Source organism: Polyodon spathula, chromosome 2, assembly GCF_017654505.1.
Source record: "Polyodon spathula isolate WHYD16114869_AA chromosome 2, ASM1765450v1, whole genome shotgun sequence".
Classification (NCBI taxonomy): Eukaryota; Metazoa; Chordata; class Actinopteri; order Acipenseriformes; family Polyodontidae; genus Polyodon; species Polyodon spathula.
This window is the reverse complement of record NC_054535.1, coordinates 27,571,698-27,589,041: the sequence shown is the minus strand read 5'-3', so window position 1 is coordinate 27,589,041 and position 17,344 is coordinate 27,571,698. Positions and strand designations below refer to the sequence as shown.

Sequence of the window (17,344 nt, the reverse complement as noted above, 5' to 3'; positions counted from 1 at the left end):
TTGTTCCTTACAACACATCCAATTTAATATGAAAAACAAATGTATATTTCAATTACACACATACTCATTATCAGACATCTTTCTGAGTTTGCTTTGAGGCTGTTCTCCAACTCTGGAGCAGTACTTTGTTTTTTCATTACAGCCAGAACAGGAAATGTGATCTCACGCATGTAGCATGTGAAACCTAAGCTTCCATATTTCATCATATTAAGTTTGTTTTATTGTTTTTATTATAATACCAATTGTGTTCCAAACTGATCACAACCTACTATCTTTTATCAGCAAAAAAGAAAATCTTATGATTATTCTTAATCTTTATTAAACAAAAGATAACACTTGAAATCCTTTAAATTAATGTTTTACATTTTGTAAATAGCTGTATATTATGCACACTATTTTAAAATGTTTGTATATGCTACTTTTGATCTCTAAGTTAATGGATTTATAATTGTTTAATTAAATTGTATGGTTTGTCTTTTTATTTGGATACAATGGGGGGGGTAAATAAACAGTGTTACTGTATCAAACTGGTGGTATAATAATGACAGCTTTGTAGCAAATGACTTTTAAATGGAGTTTGTTGATAAAATCAATCTGTTAATGCTTTGAAATTGAGTCGATGAAGTCATTAATGAACGCATTTCTCATGAAAAAGCTTAATTGTCGTAGGTCACGTACATCGCCTCCTGTCTCAATGAATAGATAACGGGAACTCGTTAATCAAAATGCATGTTAAACGAGATCACAAAAAATGAATGGAAGCATTTTATGGAAACTACTAGCATACAGGGAGATGGCTCTCTCACCAGCGAGCAGCAGCCAAATGGAAATAAAAAAGATGGGAATAACTGTTTTTTGTATAATTTGTAAACTTAAATTTAAAATTGTGCATTTTGTCATCCAGAATGTACATTTATTTAGAACACTTCACATATAAAAATATGATTATCTGGCGTGTGGGTAAAAATTGGACAGCACGGGAAAAAAAAAATGAAACCCCATTAGTCAATTAACCTCATTCGGGGGGATATTTTGCCACAGCTTATTATATACAACTCTTTTAATGTGCATTAATCTTTTTTTGGTTAAAAAGAAAATACCTTTTTTAATGGGACTGGGGGTAAGCCACCTATTTATATTGGTTGGAATTAATTTTCTTATGTTGACATCTACTTTTGTATGCATTTTAGTATGTACAGTTGTAGGATATAAATGAATACGTCTGAAGTGACATTTGTGTTTTTAGTTGTTAGTTATGATACAGGTATACCAGGTATGTAACATTTAAGCGGTAGAGCCTGTCGATGATGACTCTACATGTGACAGTTGACTGCGACAGGTGTTTTGTGTCCCGAGTCAAAGGTGAGGGCACTATCGAAAGTCAAGGTCAGCTATCACAGGGTAGAGCCATCATCGAGAGGGCACTATCACTATTAGACAATTATTTTTACCATTGTTTTCTTAAAAAAACACACCTTAAAACTTAGAGTTACCTTGAACTTGACTGATTTGTTGGGTACCTTTCCGCTGAATAAAGACATTCTAAGAAAATAGTCCAGAACATTTTTTTTAACAAAAAACAAAGACAATACCACAATTTCACTCACCGCACTCCATTCTGTGGTGAACCACTTTGCCCCACATTTCTTCAGATAACAGTTATTTTCTGTAGGTGGCTTCTCAAGCTGGCTGCATTCAGAGGGCTCGACCACCATTAAACTGCTATTTGACCTTTTCAGGCAGACCACACTCCTGCTTTTAGTGCCATTGCCACATTCAGTTGAGCACTACAAAATAATAAAGGTTGTTCATTAATACTGTATTTAGCAACTAAGCAAAACATTTCATGTTTTCTGTTTAGCCTAGCTTTTCGACTATCATGGACTGAAATGCATCACTCTCACTAAGGACACTTAAAGAGCTACGTGGTACGGGTATTAAAATTACAGTTATTTAAACTGCTGTACTTTTCTTGTTTTGAAGCCAACTTCCCAATGTTTCAGTTTGTTCAACATACTTTTGTCAAGGGAAAGTGTGTTTGAAAACAAACATTGGAGGTATTTATAGTCTTTTGATGCCATGGCAACCACACATTCATTTATCTTTAATCTGTATGATGTCATTCATTATATAGCTAATGATGTAACAATCTACTGTTCCTTTCTATTTAAAGCTTCAGGCATCATGATATGTCTATTTATCATTTTATTATAATTCATTCTTCTATACTGTACATTATCTAATTTAATTTGTTCTAAAACCACAAACTTTAGGTCATCCATGGTGTGTTTGTTCCTTCTAAAGTGTTGAATTATTGGTTCATTATACTTGGTAAGTGGTTCTGTATTCTTTTATATAATGATGTATATATATATAATATAATATATATAGATATATATATATATAATCATAATATGTTTATATATATATATATATATATATATAATATATATATATATATATATATATATAATATATATATATATATATATAATTAAGTTAATACATGTTTAATATATATATATTAATCGTGATTAATCTTGAGATTAAAAAAAATAATCTTAGTTAATATTGGTTTTACTCGCATATTTAATTGATACAATTACTGCATCCATATAACTTAAATTTGATTTATTACTGATACTATAATGTTGGAATGTATTTTTTATTGTTTTGCCTAGGTTACAGTATTTGCACTGTTAGATTATTTTATTAATGCTATTAGTCTAAAATTAATACAGCAAAAACGATTTGATTGTTACCATGGGGTACTTGGAGCAAGTTTCATCTGAGCTCTGTATTCTAATGCTGTAACTAAAAGCAACAAACCTGTGCCAAGGAAATAAAGAATATTGAATGGTGAAATCAAAATCAACCTGATGGCTCCTCCGAAAGGAACACATAAACTTTAATGGCCTACATTATTATTATTATTATTATTATTATTATTATTATTATTATTATTATATATCCAAAAAAATGACCCAGCACAATAATAATTTTTTTATTATTAATAACTTGAAATTGCCTAAATAAAACAAAGCATTTACTGAGTAACGGTTATATACCCCATAATTGTATATACTATTGTTTCAAAATAAATGTAGCTATTGAAATAAAACAAAGCTACAATGTTAACTGGTCTGCAATCGGTAGCTATCCACCAGGACTGGTTTTATTGTACTTAGCTTGATTAATGGGTTTGCAGTGATCCTGAATTTCTAAAAGAGTACTCTATCGAAATTGACAGGTTTCATTTGTTGTTGTATTGTTGTTGTCTGTAGCAGAAAAACAACTAGTGTATTTTGAGAAGTGAAAGCATGTTTAGCCTTTGTTATGGTTAATGCTGAACTGGAAGGAGGACTGTGTTGTTATCATGAATGTTTTGTTTCTTTTGTCGTGTCTAAAATATACTTGTTTGTTATTATTAGATGGCTAACACGATCCAGAGCTGTCGCTAAAGGCCAGCACCAAACCTGGACTACATTGCACTTGTGTCATGATTAACTGTATTTGCACCACGAGTACTACAGCACTCACTGTGGACTTGTGATCGTGTTTGTGTTACATGTGGGTGTTTAAATATCGGGACCAACCCGTGGATTAAACAAAGAAATACGCAGTGCTGTATTGCCTGTTATCATTGCTGTTTACTGTTGTCATCAGACTTGGGATTACAAAATAATAAACCATAATTTCACCAGTACTTTGTTGTTTGTCCTTTGACTTGAGCACTGCATTACCTCTACACCTATGCACTGCAAACCACTTTGCCACAACGTCCCATTCACAAGTCCTTCAGTTTGCATGCTTTTCTACATAATGCGGTTCCATGACCAATTTTATATTCAAAAGATGACTACACATTCAGTCCTGGAATGCACTAAAATACCTTTAAGAAGTCTTTACTGGTAATACATGAATCCAAACAAACCTATTCATTTATGTGTTGACTTCAAAACAAGACGAGCGGCATTTTCCTCATCTGTACAACTGAGTACCAATCAATGACAATTAACTTCATCACTGAGTTATTTAAAAGCCACTTGGAAGCACATTTTCCTCTCATCCCAGCCGATAACATTTTTATTGTCATATTGAGGCTATAACTGACATTGAACATGAACAAAAACGTGTCATGAACCTGGGAAATGCAAATGATTTGCCACGTATGTGCATGTGACCATTCCTGACCCCTTTACTGCCCTAGGTATGTTCCCTATTTAATGCCTAATTTCTCAATGTCAAGTATATTGGACACTGGGCAGCAAGGGGTTAAACCTAACTCAGGAGTTACCACTTAAATGTATTTCTTCATCAACTTTAGATCAGAGATTACATTTTTGCCCAGGACTAAAATCCCACAGTTCACTGCAGAGATGAAGCATTTCTAAGGAAATGAGCAAACTGAGAGCAAAATGATTTCATATCAAAAGGACACGAGAAAGGTAAGATAAAGAGTCTCCTATAAAATCTAAAAGGATTTTAGTCAGTTTGTTTACATCAAATTCTATATTAAATCACACTGCCAGATTGTTATTGTTTGATACTCAATAATTGTGTAAAAATTGTGCAACTAAGGGGCCGCATTGTTTTGTGTTAAGTAATTAGAACCCTTTATCCCATTTAATGAATCACAATTTCATTTCTTAAAGGTTACTATTCAGCAAATAAGAGTATCGCCACACTTCTAATGTTTACCTTTAATGATAAAAAAGCCAACCAAATAAAGATCTGTATAAATGTTCCCATACCTGATCCCATGGTCCTGTAAACCACTCTACTTTTTCATTGCACATCCCAAGGCTGCAAGGTTTGCTTTCCATAGGTTTCTCATTGCCACAGCCTTCCAAAGGTAAACTGCTGATATGGTTCATGAGGCAAACAACACCTCTCGTCTGGGTGCCATTCCCACACATAGCTGAGCACTGCAATACAAAGCAAAAATCTAAACCATCACTTTATTAACCAGACTTGGAAAAGGTGTTTAAACTCTCCTGTATTCTAGAAGTGCCAATTTGGAAGCATTCTCAGACTTAAAAGAGCACAGGACTTTTTATATGTTCTTTAAACAAGCTAATCAACTTTATTTTATTTAACTTGGGAACTCACTGGAAATGACCTCCTAAACTTATGAATCCTAAAAGATCAATGCAACAATGAACACTTTTTAAAGGCTTTGCAGTTAACTTATATTTACACTACAACATGATAAATGCATCTAGACAGACCCAGTACTTTGAATTCCTGCATACTTCCCATCAGTACTGTACTTTACTTTGATATCCAAACCAAAGTAAACATTAGCCTTTTCCAGATCACCACGGATATATTCACAATAATTACTCCCAAACAACATATACAGTATTTTAATCTGAAGTCTTCAGTGTACTCTTGGTTTGATTAAGTTAATCATGGAACTGGCAGTCCTCTAACCAGGCCTCTTCAGTATTGCATTAACATATATGAGACACAAAACCAAAACACAGCCGTAAATAATCACCCAACAACCATATTGTAAAACACAGATCATGTACTCAGATATTTACCAGGGTCATCGTTGTTTGAATTTATTTCCTTGTGAAAAACTACTGGCAATAATTTTAAAGAGCATGTTTAGTAGTTAAGGGGATGGCATGTTGTGGCTCTATTATATTCCATATACTGTACTGGGAGGTTTTTTTTCATATTGGATTTTTTTTTTTTATGTTCTGGGTTTCATGGTTAATAGAAATATTCAAAGCTGCATATTACAATTGCAGTGAATTGTTAAAAGCAATAAATATTGTTAAACTAATTTCATTAGAAGTGCTTTATATTCGTTTGTTCCATTTTCTGCTGAAATAGGGTAAACCTTGGCTGCAAGCTGTAATTGTATCTTTTTCTTTTCAAAGGATCTTACCCAAAGTTGCCTGAAATCAATCAAAACAGATGCGACTCAGTTACAAAAGAGATACATTAGCAGTGAAGTATCAAAGAATGGCAAAGTTCTAAATCCTATTCTGTAATAAAACATTCGAAATACAAGAACTGCAACTGGTAACGATAGAAAGTTAGAAATGATAGAATTCTGCAACAGTGAGTTAGCAAATGAAAAATCTCTATTCAGAATCACAGATATAAAGGGGGCAGAAATTACAGCTGCACTCCCCTAGTGGTCATTTTTCAAACCACCCCACAATAGAAATGAATATTTATGGAGTCTTTTCAGAAGAAGACACAGTGTTTGTTGCTAGAAAATGCCCAATTATTCAACCCGGCTCACTACAGCAACCCCTGCACTAACTGTAAGAACATGTCTCACCACGCAGTTCTCAATTGCACACAGGCAGGTCTGCAGGTGCCTGGCCAGCCACAGGGGTCGCCGGTGCGTGGTGAGCCAAGGACTCCCCAGCCAACCTGAAACCTTCCCCGCCCGGGCAGCGCTTGGCCAATTGTGCGCCGCCCCCTGGGAACTCCCAGCGATGGTCTGCAGTGGTACAACCTGGATTTGGACTGGCTATCTCCAAGCTATAGGGCACATCCTGTGCCCTATAGCGCCTTTACTGGATGCCCCCAAAAATATATTTTGATATCCAAACCAAAGTAAACATTAATCTGTTCCTGATCACTGAGAATCAACCTTTTAGCCTGCATCTATTCACAATAATTACTGGATCTCAGCAACCAAAAAAGTATTATATTTAGTGAACTTATGTGAAAAAGACTTATTGTCTAAGACTTATATGTATATAAATACAACCCAGACTCAGCTATTATGTTTGGACACCCCTTGCTCTGTTATGGGGCAAAAATGACTGACTGGATAATGCTAATGCTTTAAATTAATTATATATATATAAAATATTTACGGGAGTCTCTTCTTAATATTATTTATTGTAATGGTTTTAGTTATAAATGTACAACTAAAAAATGGTATGATTTCAAAACTAATACTGATCAGTTCTACTGGTAATTGTGTGGTAGAGCTCCCAAACTGAGAATAACGGAAAGACTCAATACAACATTGGCCTTGCTTCAATTTGAGCAGTTTTGTAAGTGCTGAGGTGTGCAAAGTAATTCCCATTATGTTAACTAGAGGGCACCATGTGTAAACACGGAGAGTTGATATTTTACATCTAAACATAGATGTCAATGGGAAAGGACTAAAACGTGTACCCTTTCACTCCACTCTGTTAAGAACCAGCTCCTTGCACAGGGGCCTGCATCACAGTTCTCTGAGTCCTCTGGCTTTAGCTTCAGGTTACACTCTTCATCATCTACAACATCTCCCAGATTGTCCACACACTTGATATCTCGGGTCCTCTGTCCCACCCCACAAGGCACTGAGCACTGTATAAGAAACAGGACACACCCTTACATCTGGACTCTCTGTTAGTTTAATCATTTATAAAACCACTAAAAAGATCTAGTACTGTATTCTAATGAATTAATTATAATTTGTACAATTTATAACATAGTATTGATTTACAATATATGTACGTATACAGTATATAAACCACCGAAATACTAATTGCATATATATATATATATATATATATATATATATATATATATATATATATATATATATATATATATATATATATATATATATATATATATATATATATATATCTGTATTTTGTTTCCAATGGGCCTTAGAAAGCTAGTGCACAGTTTAGTATACAGAACTCTAAGTAATACACACTGAAGTCCAGTCAGTGTGGATCTGCCACTCGCTGCAGATTTTTAGCTGACAGGTGCTGGTGGTCTCTGGCATCTCCAGGTGGTGGCAGTGATGGGCGTGGATGGTTGTTGTTTGGTTAGAATAGGCCTGTCTGCACAACACCTGCCGATGCTGATTTCCAGGACCACACGTCTTACTGCATTCAGACCATTCCCCAACATCCCAGCTAGAGCACAACACACGCAGCAAGAAGAATAAAGACACAGCAGATACAATATGAATTACCAGACAGTTTGCAAATAGAGAGTAGAAACCTGTAAATCTGTAAAGAATTATGATGTGTTTTTTTTTTATTTTTAACTGAAAGATGACAAGTCTGAAGATGAAAATAAGAGCTAGTTCTGCTACAATCCATTCCCCTAATAATGGACCAGTGGATAAGTGGATTCAATGACTGTAAGAAGATGTCTCATGTTACATACAGTACAGGGGGACCTTTAATCTCTGCCAGGACTGTGACACAAACAAGATAGAAAAAAAGATCCAGGATTCTACACTAGGCTAACTAGAGGCTTCTCAGTGTCACTGTCTGATTTCATCAGGTTGAAGTTATTACTTTCATTCCATTTAAACTTTTGAACTTTAAACTGTCCCAAACAAATCCCCTCCTCCTTATGCATAAGGGAATGTACTGAAACAGAGGGTCCTTTTACTTTTAACATGTTTTGTTGTTTTTTTTTTCTGTTCAAGTTGTTGTTCACAAACAAAACAGCTATTTTTCAGTGTCCAATTTTATTTGTAGCCATTAAATATATTACAACGATATGTTGCATCGCTCCCCAATCTCGTCAACATGACCAAAGTAAGTTGGGTTAAATGAATTAGGTACAGCAGCTTACTGTTCTTACTTTTTATTTTTTATTTATTTTCAGATTTGTGTAACTTACAAAGCAGGACAGGGCTGAGAGTTGCAAGTTTCCTCTTTGGGTGTCGGTCTCATGGCTACATCACAGAGGTTGTCAGAAACCTGCTCATGCGTGATTCTTTCCACACAGATGAAAATCAAGACCTGACTGCCTAAAAGAAAAACAGATAACAACACAGGTTTTATGATTATATTAGATATATATATATATATATATATATATATATTATATATATAGGATATAATATATATCTATATATAAAAATAAACAAAATAAGTAAAAAATTAAATTTCATTTTTAACGAATTTAAATATCCAATGCTGAAATAAAGGTTGTTGCAATTTAAACTAATGGGTAAAAAAAAAAATATATACATTTTTATTTATTTATTTTTTATATTTTATTGTGAGAAGAAGCAAATGTAAAGGTAAATATTCTTACTTCTAAATCACAACAGAAGCAGAAAGAGGTATATACAAAACATGTGCTTAAGAAGTACAAGGACATAGTGTACAATGTAGGAAACCAAGTTTTACTGTGCAATGCCAGGAAGAAGGGCTGTAAGGGTGGGAGACTTGAGGCTTTTCTGGTCCTACACGATTGAGTCTCTTCCACAGAAACCTGTTGCATTAAGGAATCAGTAAGGGGACATTCTAAAGACAATTGTGTGTGAAAACCTGACAAACTCTCCTCAAAAAACAACAAGGACAACACAACTCAACATGAGTTTTAGCCTTGCCAAGAGGATTACTAAGCAGCAATGAAGAGAAAGGTGCTGCACAATATAACAGTTGCTCAGTTCATTTGGTTGAAGTTTCAGTTCAGTTATGATTGTATACCTTTATGTTAAGGTTTTAATTTGTTTATGGGTAAATGATTTTGAAATATCAGTTCTAATTCTGACATATTACAGAATGTAGAACCATTACATACAGGGCTACATCATTTCTTCTAACACTATTTTTCAAAAAAAACATTTATTCTGATTTGCGGTATCCATTGTGCACCATAACATTTTTGTGTTTCAGGTTCAGTGCTCTGTTAAAATAAAATTTGGAGTCAGATTACAAACTAGAGGTCTTCACGGGTCCAAAATAATAAACCTCTCCCAACCCAGAACTGACAGTTTTTTAACCGAAGAGAAGTAAAACTCATCAGACCCATCGCCAAATGGGATACCCTGTGTTTTGACTGAAATGTATAGGTTTTAATCCACTAAAGCCCAGGTAGCTTATTTGGGGAAGCGAAATGACTGCTCCAAATGGAATACCATGTGTTTTTAAAATGTATTTTAATCAGAAGAAAATCTGATTCAGTTTAATATTGTGAAATATCTTAAATTTACTATTCACAGAAAGGAGAAAAAAATAATTAGTGACTATGGCTAAGGTTGGAATATAACTCCTGTCAAATAAACAGATGTAGGAAAAACTGTTGATTACAGTGGTTAATGTAATTGAATACAGGCTGCAGACCTGTTAGGAGTACATGTCCACTCAGCAGAATTGGCATTGCCATGGGAATTCTAAAAAAACTCTGTTTCTAGGCATTTCATGAGAGCTAAAGTGGACACAGGAAGCAAGGCAGTTTGGACATTGCAGACTTTCAAACAAGAACTTCAGATGGACCGCAGCAGTTGTGGTGTCCTTGTATTAATGGTCAAAAGCAATGTGATCACTGCAACAGATGGACACATGCTGAATGCACACAATACTTACAGTACAAATATTAATTTTTTATTTATGTGCAAAAAATGTGTACTCAATGGGTAGACAAATTTCTTTGCTTTGCTCTTTTTGTGTGTAAGTAATTAAGCTGTAAAAGTATGCTAAAGTAATTGCACTCCACTATTTTTTTATTTACTGCAGTTTATATACTTTTTGCATCCTGTAATTTGTTGAATTGTTGTTGCACCTATCATGTATTTGCACTGTATATATAACTGCACTTATTCTGTATCTAGTATGTTGATACCACTGCAAGTCTACTAAATAAATAATAAATTCCTTAAGATGTTGGCTGTGATTTATCTACCCTGCAAAAAAACTCACTTTTTTTCTGTCTTAGAAGCATCTATATTCCACTTCCAAATACACATCACCTTTATCAAGTTAATTTTGCTGCCCCTCCAAATTAGCTACCCTCTTTAGTGGGATAAAACCTGTACATTTCAGTTAAAACACACGGCAGCTAAATTTGGAGCCGTCATTTCTGCTTCTCATTGTTCTGTTTAGGCAGCTCATTTTCAGGGGAGGCGCTATTTATCAGACTGGTCTGAAAATCTGTGCTACGGGAGGCCCACTTGGTGGGGGAGGATCAGATTCTCAAAACACAGGATGGGAACGTGTTCCTGGGACCGGGAAAGAGAAGCCACACATCTCCTCTGTGCCACAGTATATCTCCTGCAGAGTAACAAGGTAATAAATGCTTCAGAAGCTCACAGAGCAATACTTATATTGCAGCAGGGATACCTCGTCCTGTGAACAGAGACCTGGTTGAATACATTTTTCTACATGTGTGTCTTGTACTGTTTAAATCCATTACCATATTTGGTAATGTATTAATACTGTAATATTAATGCATTACTAGCAAATATTTATGAAATGTGTCTATGTTGCAGACATGCCCATTACACACATCAGTCACTGATATTCTCTTTGAAAAATAAAAAAGTATGCCATGATATGGGAAAGGACCTGCAACACTTTAAAAAGGTGATTTTAGACACCATAGTGTCTATTCAGTTAATATGGCTCTATACCTCCAACTTTCATAATCTAAAAATGAAATCATATATAATTAAAATAGGAACTTTCTGGGAGTTGTCATATTATATCCAACATTCTGTGGGAAATGTTTCTGTAAACTGTTTACGACAGATATGTGTTGCCATTTCCATAAAGCCCATGAGACGCAGTCCACACTCCACAGCTGCGCAGGACAATTGGGTGGATTTTTTTCCTTTGATGCAAACAAAGTTATTGAAGGAACACAGCAACTAGAGTGGTTTCAAATTAATAAACTATCCTGTTAAACTATTTGCTGTGGTTTGTTAATGTGGATCAAACTTTTTGTGTGTGTGTGTGTGTGTGTGTGTGTGTGTGTGTGTGTGTGTGTGTGTGTGTGTGTGTGTTGAAAAGGAATTCCTCTATTAATCAGGTTTAAATTTTTTACAACTTGACATACAGCCTACTGATAAAATATAGTTACATCGAGCCCTATTCCTAAACTTGAAGGACTGTTTTAAGGACTGTTTAGAAACATACTCTTAGGTAAAACAGTTCCTTGATGTAATTAACCTAAATAGACCAACACAGTCCTTAAAAATCACATTTTGTAAAACAGTCCCAAAGATTTTGTGCATAAGGACCATTCAAATTTTTGATTTATAGTCATACGTGACTAAAATTAACTTCTAACCTTTCTGTAAACAATATAAATATCACTCCAGACCACAAGTCAAGAATCAGGTGCAAAATATGTACTCTTATTAGTCTGTTGGTGTTAAGGTTTATTTTAGAATTAAGCACTGCACTTTGCTTTTTGAAATATTTCATTTCTTACCTGTTTAACATCCTGTATGTTTTCTTTATAATTACATGTAGTTAATTCTGCTTAAATCATTATTTTCTTAACAATTCCAGTAAAAATGTTCCTTTTCGGCCACCTGTAAAAGCTGGATTTGTGATGTCAGGTGCAGCTGCGACAGTTAATAAAGTAAAAGTCTCCATTTAGATTAGCCGTCAACAAACCACCAAAGCCAAGGTGTGTTTATATGTGAAAGTGGCGGCGAGCCCATATATTTCCAGCAGACACAAGTCTAATTATAGTAACTACCATTCCGAATGACTGCAACCCGCATAGAAAAATAAAAAAATGCATTTTGAAGCTAATTGCTTTTTCATTTTTTAAAACCGAATATGATGGGTAAGAGAGTCCCATATATCCCTTACAGACATTTGGTTGTTTTTTGCTTGATTAAAATGTGCATCTCTAAAAGAACCCATGTGACAACCTTTGGTCTTTATCCAAAACTGTTGCTGGAAAGCCTCTTATTTGCTAATATTGCTGTTAATATTGTAGATTATGATCTAGTGTTGATAGAATTCTAAAACCATATAGTGAGGTCAACTTTAGTACAAAGGGGAATTAAGGTTTTCGCCAAGTTTCTATTTGATTTTTTACAGGTTAATATTTTAGGAACATATGATCCTGCATTGTATTTTTTTTATTTTGGGTTTGTTTGTTTTGTTACTCATTTTTAAAATCTCTTTCCACAGATTCTATCTTGTCAACACTTTCTGACTTCATGTCCACACATGAAATATTAAAATGAAAACTAAAACACAAAACTAATTTGCACCACAAGGACTTTGATCATTGTTACAGCATTTTCAAAGACACCAGCCTAAACCAAGCACAAAGATACAATCACAGTTTAGATACAAAATCAAGCCCTGAGAACAGCAGGAAGCAGAAAGTACATTTATTCATAAAACCAGCCGTACACTGGTGCCATCCTCAATTTGCATGTCATGCTCTGAAAACACAAAATATGCAGTTAAGAGGTTTCTCACGTACCTCAACACAAAAATCACGTTCAACGCCAAATACTCATGTTGCAGTCAAACTGAAGGGCCTGCAATAATACAGTTCACATTCCCTGCAGTGCAAAAATAAGAAATTATAATTCACTGAAGGTTACTGTATGTGACCTTCAAGGTCACACTGCGGCTATTAAATAATCTGTGTGTAAAAAGCAGACAAGAGGTAAAAAAGCCTAATGCAGAATGTTGCAACTTGAGAGAGGGAACTTTATCACAATTGACCTATACTATGTTGTGTCAGAGAGCAAAGGAATTTGAGCTGTAAATCTCCCTCCTAACCAGAAAGGGCGCTGTGTAAGGTTAGTGGTATGCTTCCTCCTAGAAGGGCAGATCCCACGGTAGGCGGAAACCGGAAGATGACCATATTAGGGGAAGTACGTAGCTGCTTGTACACAGAAGGATTCCATTACAATCAGCTACAGGGCAGACAACGATTGGAGAAACCATGGCATCGAGTTGATTGCAGGGAGGAATTTAGTGGTACAAAGAGGAAGCAGCTACGTCAATACGGCACCTTACACTGAAACATGATTTTCGTAGCCGAAGCATGTGTTTTTGTAGTTTTGATTGTGTTTGTCTATTGCTATTTCAATGTTGTTGAAGCTGACATCCTGGGATCCTTCAAGAAGCTGCTTGATGTGATTTTGGGATGAATAAGCTACTAACAACCAAACAAGCAAAATGGGCCGAATGACCTCCTCTCAACTTTCTTATGTTCTTATGTTCTTATGAGTAAAGAGATCGGGCGCTGCAGCCATGAAGCCAGCACTTATGTATATCGAGGTTAAATAAATGTATGTGAAAGTACCAGCTTTAACAAAACAGTACTGTTCATAATTACAATGGTTGAGTAACAATGTCATTTATACTTCAGGTAATTACACGCATTATAAAAATTGGGCATGCACAGAATTGAATGCAATTAAAAAAAACAACATTTATGTTGAGCTGCAAATTCACTTTGAATAGTTTTGATAACCCAAGAGGGGCTTTAAAAAGCAATGAATATACAATGAGGATATAACATTACACCAATCTACAATACCTGAGGCCGACAGAATTAAGGTCAGTGAAATAATCCCTGTTAGATACTTGAGAGTTTGTGGTTTTATAAATTACCAGAGCACTCTTGCAAGCCACTTTCACAAAACAATGACTTATTCACCAACTGCTGTATAACTTACATTTTAATCAACCGTTTGTAATAAGCTGGCAGTCAGCCCAAACTATTGAAATGAGGAAACCATTTATTAACTCAAACACTGGAAGCCAGTAATTATTATCACCTCTGAAGCAGCAGGAATGGAAGTCTTGGCTGCTTTCTCCTAAGTTTAATACAAGTCAGTCCTCTTTAGAAACCAGACAACCTCACCTAAGAGTGACATCATCCACCATCCATCCATTGCTGCCAATTGTGGAACTGCATGTATGCCCCTAGTGATGTAACCCAAACACAACTCAGCCCACATGAAGACTTAATCTGGCAAAGGTTTCACTGAAATTCATTCACAGTGGCTGTCTGATGGAGTGATGATCTTCCAGCTTAGTAAATATCCACAGTGTCCATCCTGCTAGCCAGACCTCTCTAATTCCTAAACCTCTTCACAGGTACCCTTAACACATTTCAGTTCTTACCCATACCGTACACATTGTCAATATACATTGCACATGTTTTTGTTTCATATTGCAAGCCAGGTATTTTCTCTGCTTGTTGGGATCCAAGATATAAAATACAAGGGAGTTGTATTAATAGGTCACCTACCTGTCAAGTGTTTTGAACTGAGAAGTTATTCAAACATATAGGATTGCTATATGCTAATATATAACACAAAGGATTGCTACTTGGTAAAACATGAGCAGGTGCATTGTTTAGAATTTATTTGGTGCAGTTTCAACTACTTGAAAACGTAATCTTGTAAGTCAGTGTTCGTGTATACCCAAAGAACTGTGGAACTTCTGTCATTGTGATTTTGTGATCTGGAATTACATGGTGTTTCATATCATTTGTCAGCATATCTGTTATACTCTCAGAATTGTCATATAAAGAAGGTGAACCCTCAGGGTGCCGTGTTAACTTTTTGACCTCTGTCACAGACACAGAATCAAAATGATTTTTGGTGCAGGTGCAGTTACAGGGACCCAGATGATGTGAACATTTTATATTTTCCATTTCACTAGAATACAAAGATTGTTTGAATACTTTCATTGTGTTACCAGAATACAGGTAGGAGAAGGGGACCAGTTGCTTACAGTTCTGATAACATTTTTATAGATTTAGTAGAGAGATAGAGCTTACCCAAAGTCTCTGAAAACTAGTATAGTTAAAGCATGTCTATTTAGGTGAAATAGATTATAAATATTAAGTAGAGTCAAAGCACATGTTCTTTATTTTATTATTATTACTGTAGCCTTCCTTTTTATGATGTTTGGAGTCATTTTTATTGAAATGAATACTATGTTTGAGAGCTGCTCTTGAGTTCTAATTGTCTGATGTAGATATTTCTAACATTGGCTAGATCAACTTTTTCTTTTGCACTTTGCTATATACAGGATTATTTAGAAATGACCTTAAAAAGGGGAACACAACATGATAAAGTATTTAATGGCAGCAAGTCATGGCAATAGATGTATAGCTTTAGTGGACCTGATGTATGTTCTGTTTGCACCACTGCCACCTCACGACTTGAATTCAACTAAAGAGAAGTTAGATTATTATACTGATTACTCAAAAAGATAACTACTGTTTCACACATTCCAAAACTTAACATCCTTTTGTATTTCCAATTGCAAAAATACTATTAAAGTCCATAATGATTCTCACAAAAATCTAATTAACACCCACCCTTTATGCACAGTGTAATCTATTCAGCTAGTTTGGAGCAATTATGCTGTGAATATATTATTATTATTATTTTATTATTATTAAAATTATTTTTTTAAAAGATGGTCATTGGTAACCCATCTTTCAGATCAAATTCTCTGCAATATCTTATACCCAGAATAATAATTTTATATGTATACTATATCAATATATATAGATATATGATATCCACTCTCATATATATATATATATATATATAGAGAGAGAGAGAGAGAGAGAGAGAGAGAGAGAGAGAGAGAGAGAGAGAGAGCGAGAGAGAGAGAGAGAGAGAGAGAGAGTTGTTGTTTTTATGTTGTTTTCTTTGTCATAATGTGTGGGTTTAGGAAAAATTGAAAGAAAAAGACATTCCACATAATGCCTATAACACATTTAAGAAAATTTAAGATTTTTACTAAGAAAGAAGATTAGTAATCAATAAAACATTCAAATAAACAGGAACCTTTGAAACAAACAATCTTTTATCAACAAAAATGTCAAGTTTTCTTCAATTAACAAAAAATACCCCTACAATAAGGCTTAACTAGTCATTAAAAAAAAGACCAACCATTTCTTAACATATGGCCACTTTTACCATCCTCCCAAAATGTTTTTTTTTTTTTTTTTTTTTTTTTTTTTTTACTGGCAGTTTTGAAAGCCCTGATAAGTACAAGTCATGGACGCCTTTACCAAAGGCAACATTGACTAGTCCAAGATGAGCGCTAATCAGGGTAACCTCTAAAACCACCCATTAGCACCAGTTTACTGTTTACATAGTTTAAAGTACTCTTTTATTTTATTTTGAAGAACCTTAACAGCTTTAAACCACCAGGCTGAACAGGGGATTTTTGGTTATCAAGTTAAATAATTGTGTTTACATTCCTTAGCATATTTTGCCTGTTTATTTTATAATTTTAATAAAATTGTTCTCATTTAAAATACAATTACTTTATTATTATAGTATATTAACATATACTTACCTATTGTTTTTCCTTATTCAATTAATTTAATATGTTGATGCACATGCGTCATGCCAAGTAATACATATTTATTTATTGATTCATATTGTGTCTGGTGCCTAACTCTGTCTTAAAGAACACTTCAGCTAAGAGAACACCTCGCTTGCTTCCTGGGAGTTGTTGTTCTTTTAGTCAGAGACTACTGTATTGGCTTCGAGATTGAGTTATCATTTTTAGTTCATTAGGTCAAAAGCCGTAATAAATAAGACACCTGCGACACATGGCAACACTGGAAGGAAAAACAGTATGTAGTTTTCTGACTCTCA

The 17,344-nt window shown here is 34.6% G+C and overlaps 1 protein-coding gene across 1 annotated transcript in view; it reads right to left on the bottom strand.

Annotated features, from left to right (window-relative positions):
- Positions 1-17,344, bottom strand: part of LOC121294796 (thrombospondin type-1 domain-containing protein 4-like) — a 64,192-nt gene that overhangs the window by 6,560 nt on the left and 40,288 nt on the right. The window contains exons 6-10 of the mRNA XM_041218887.1: positions 8,617-8,746; positions 7,691-7,895; positions 7,159-7,332; positions 4,755-4,928; positions 1,608-1,787 (exon numbers count right to left, since the gene is read on the bottom strand). Coding sequence (XP_041074821.1) covers positions 1,608-1,787; positions 4,755-4,928; positions 7,159-7,332; positions 7,691-7,895; positions 8,617-8,746 — 863 coding nt within the window. The remainder of the gene's footprint in view (positions 1-1,607; positions 1,788-4,754; positions 4,929-7,158; positions 7,333-7,690; positions 7,896-8,616; positions 8,747-17,344) is intronic.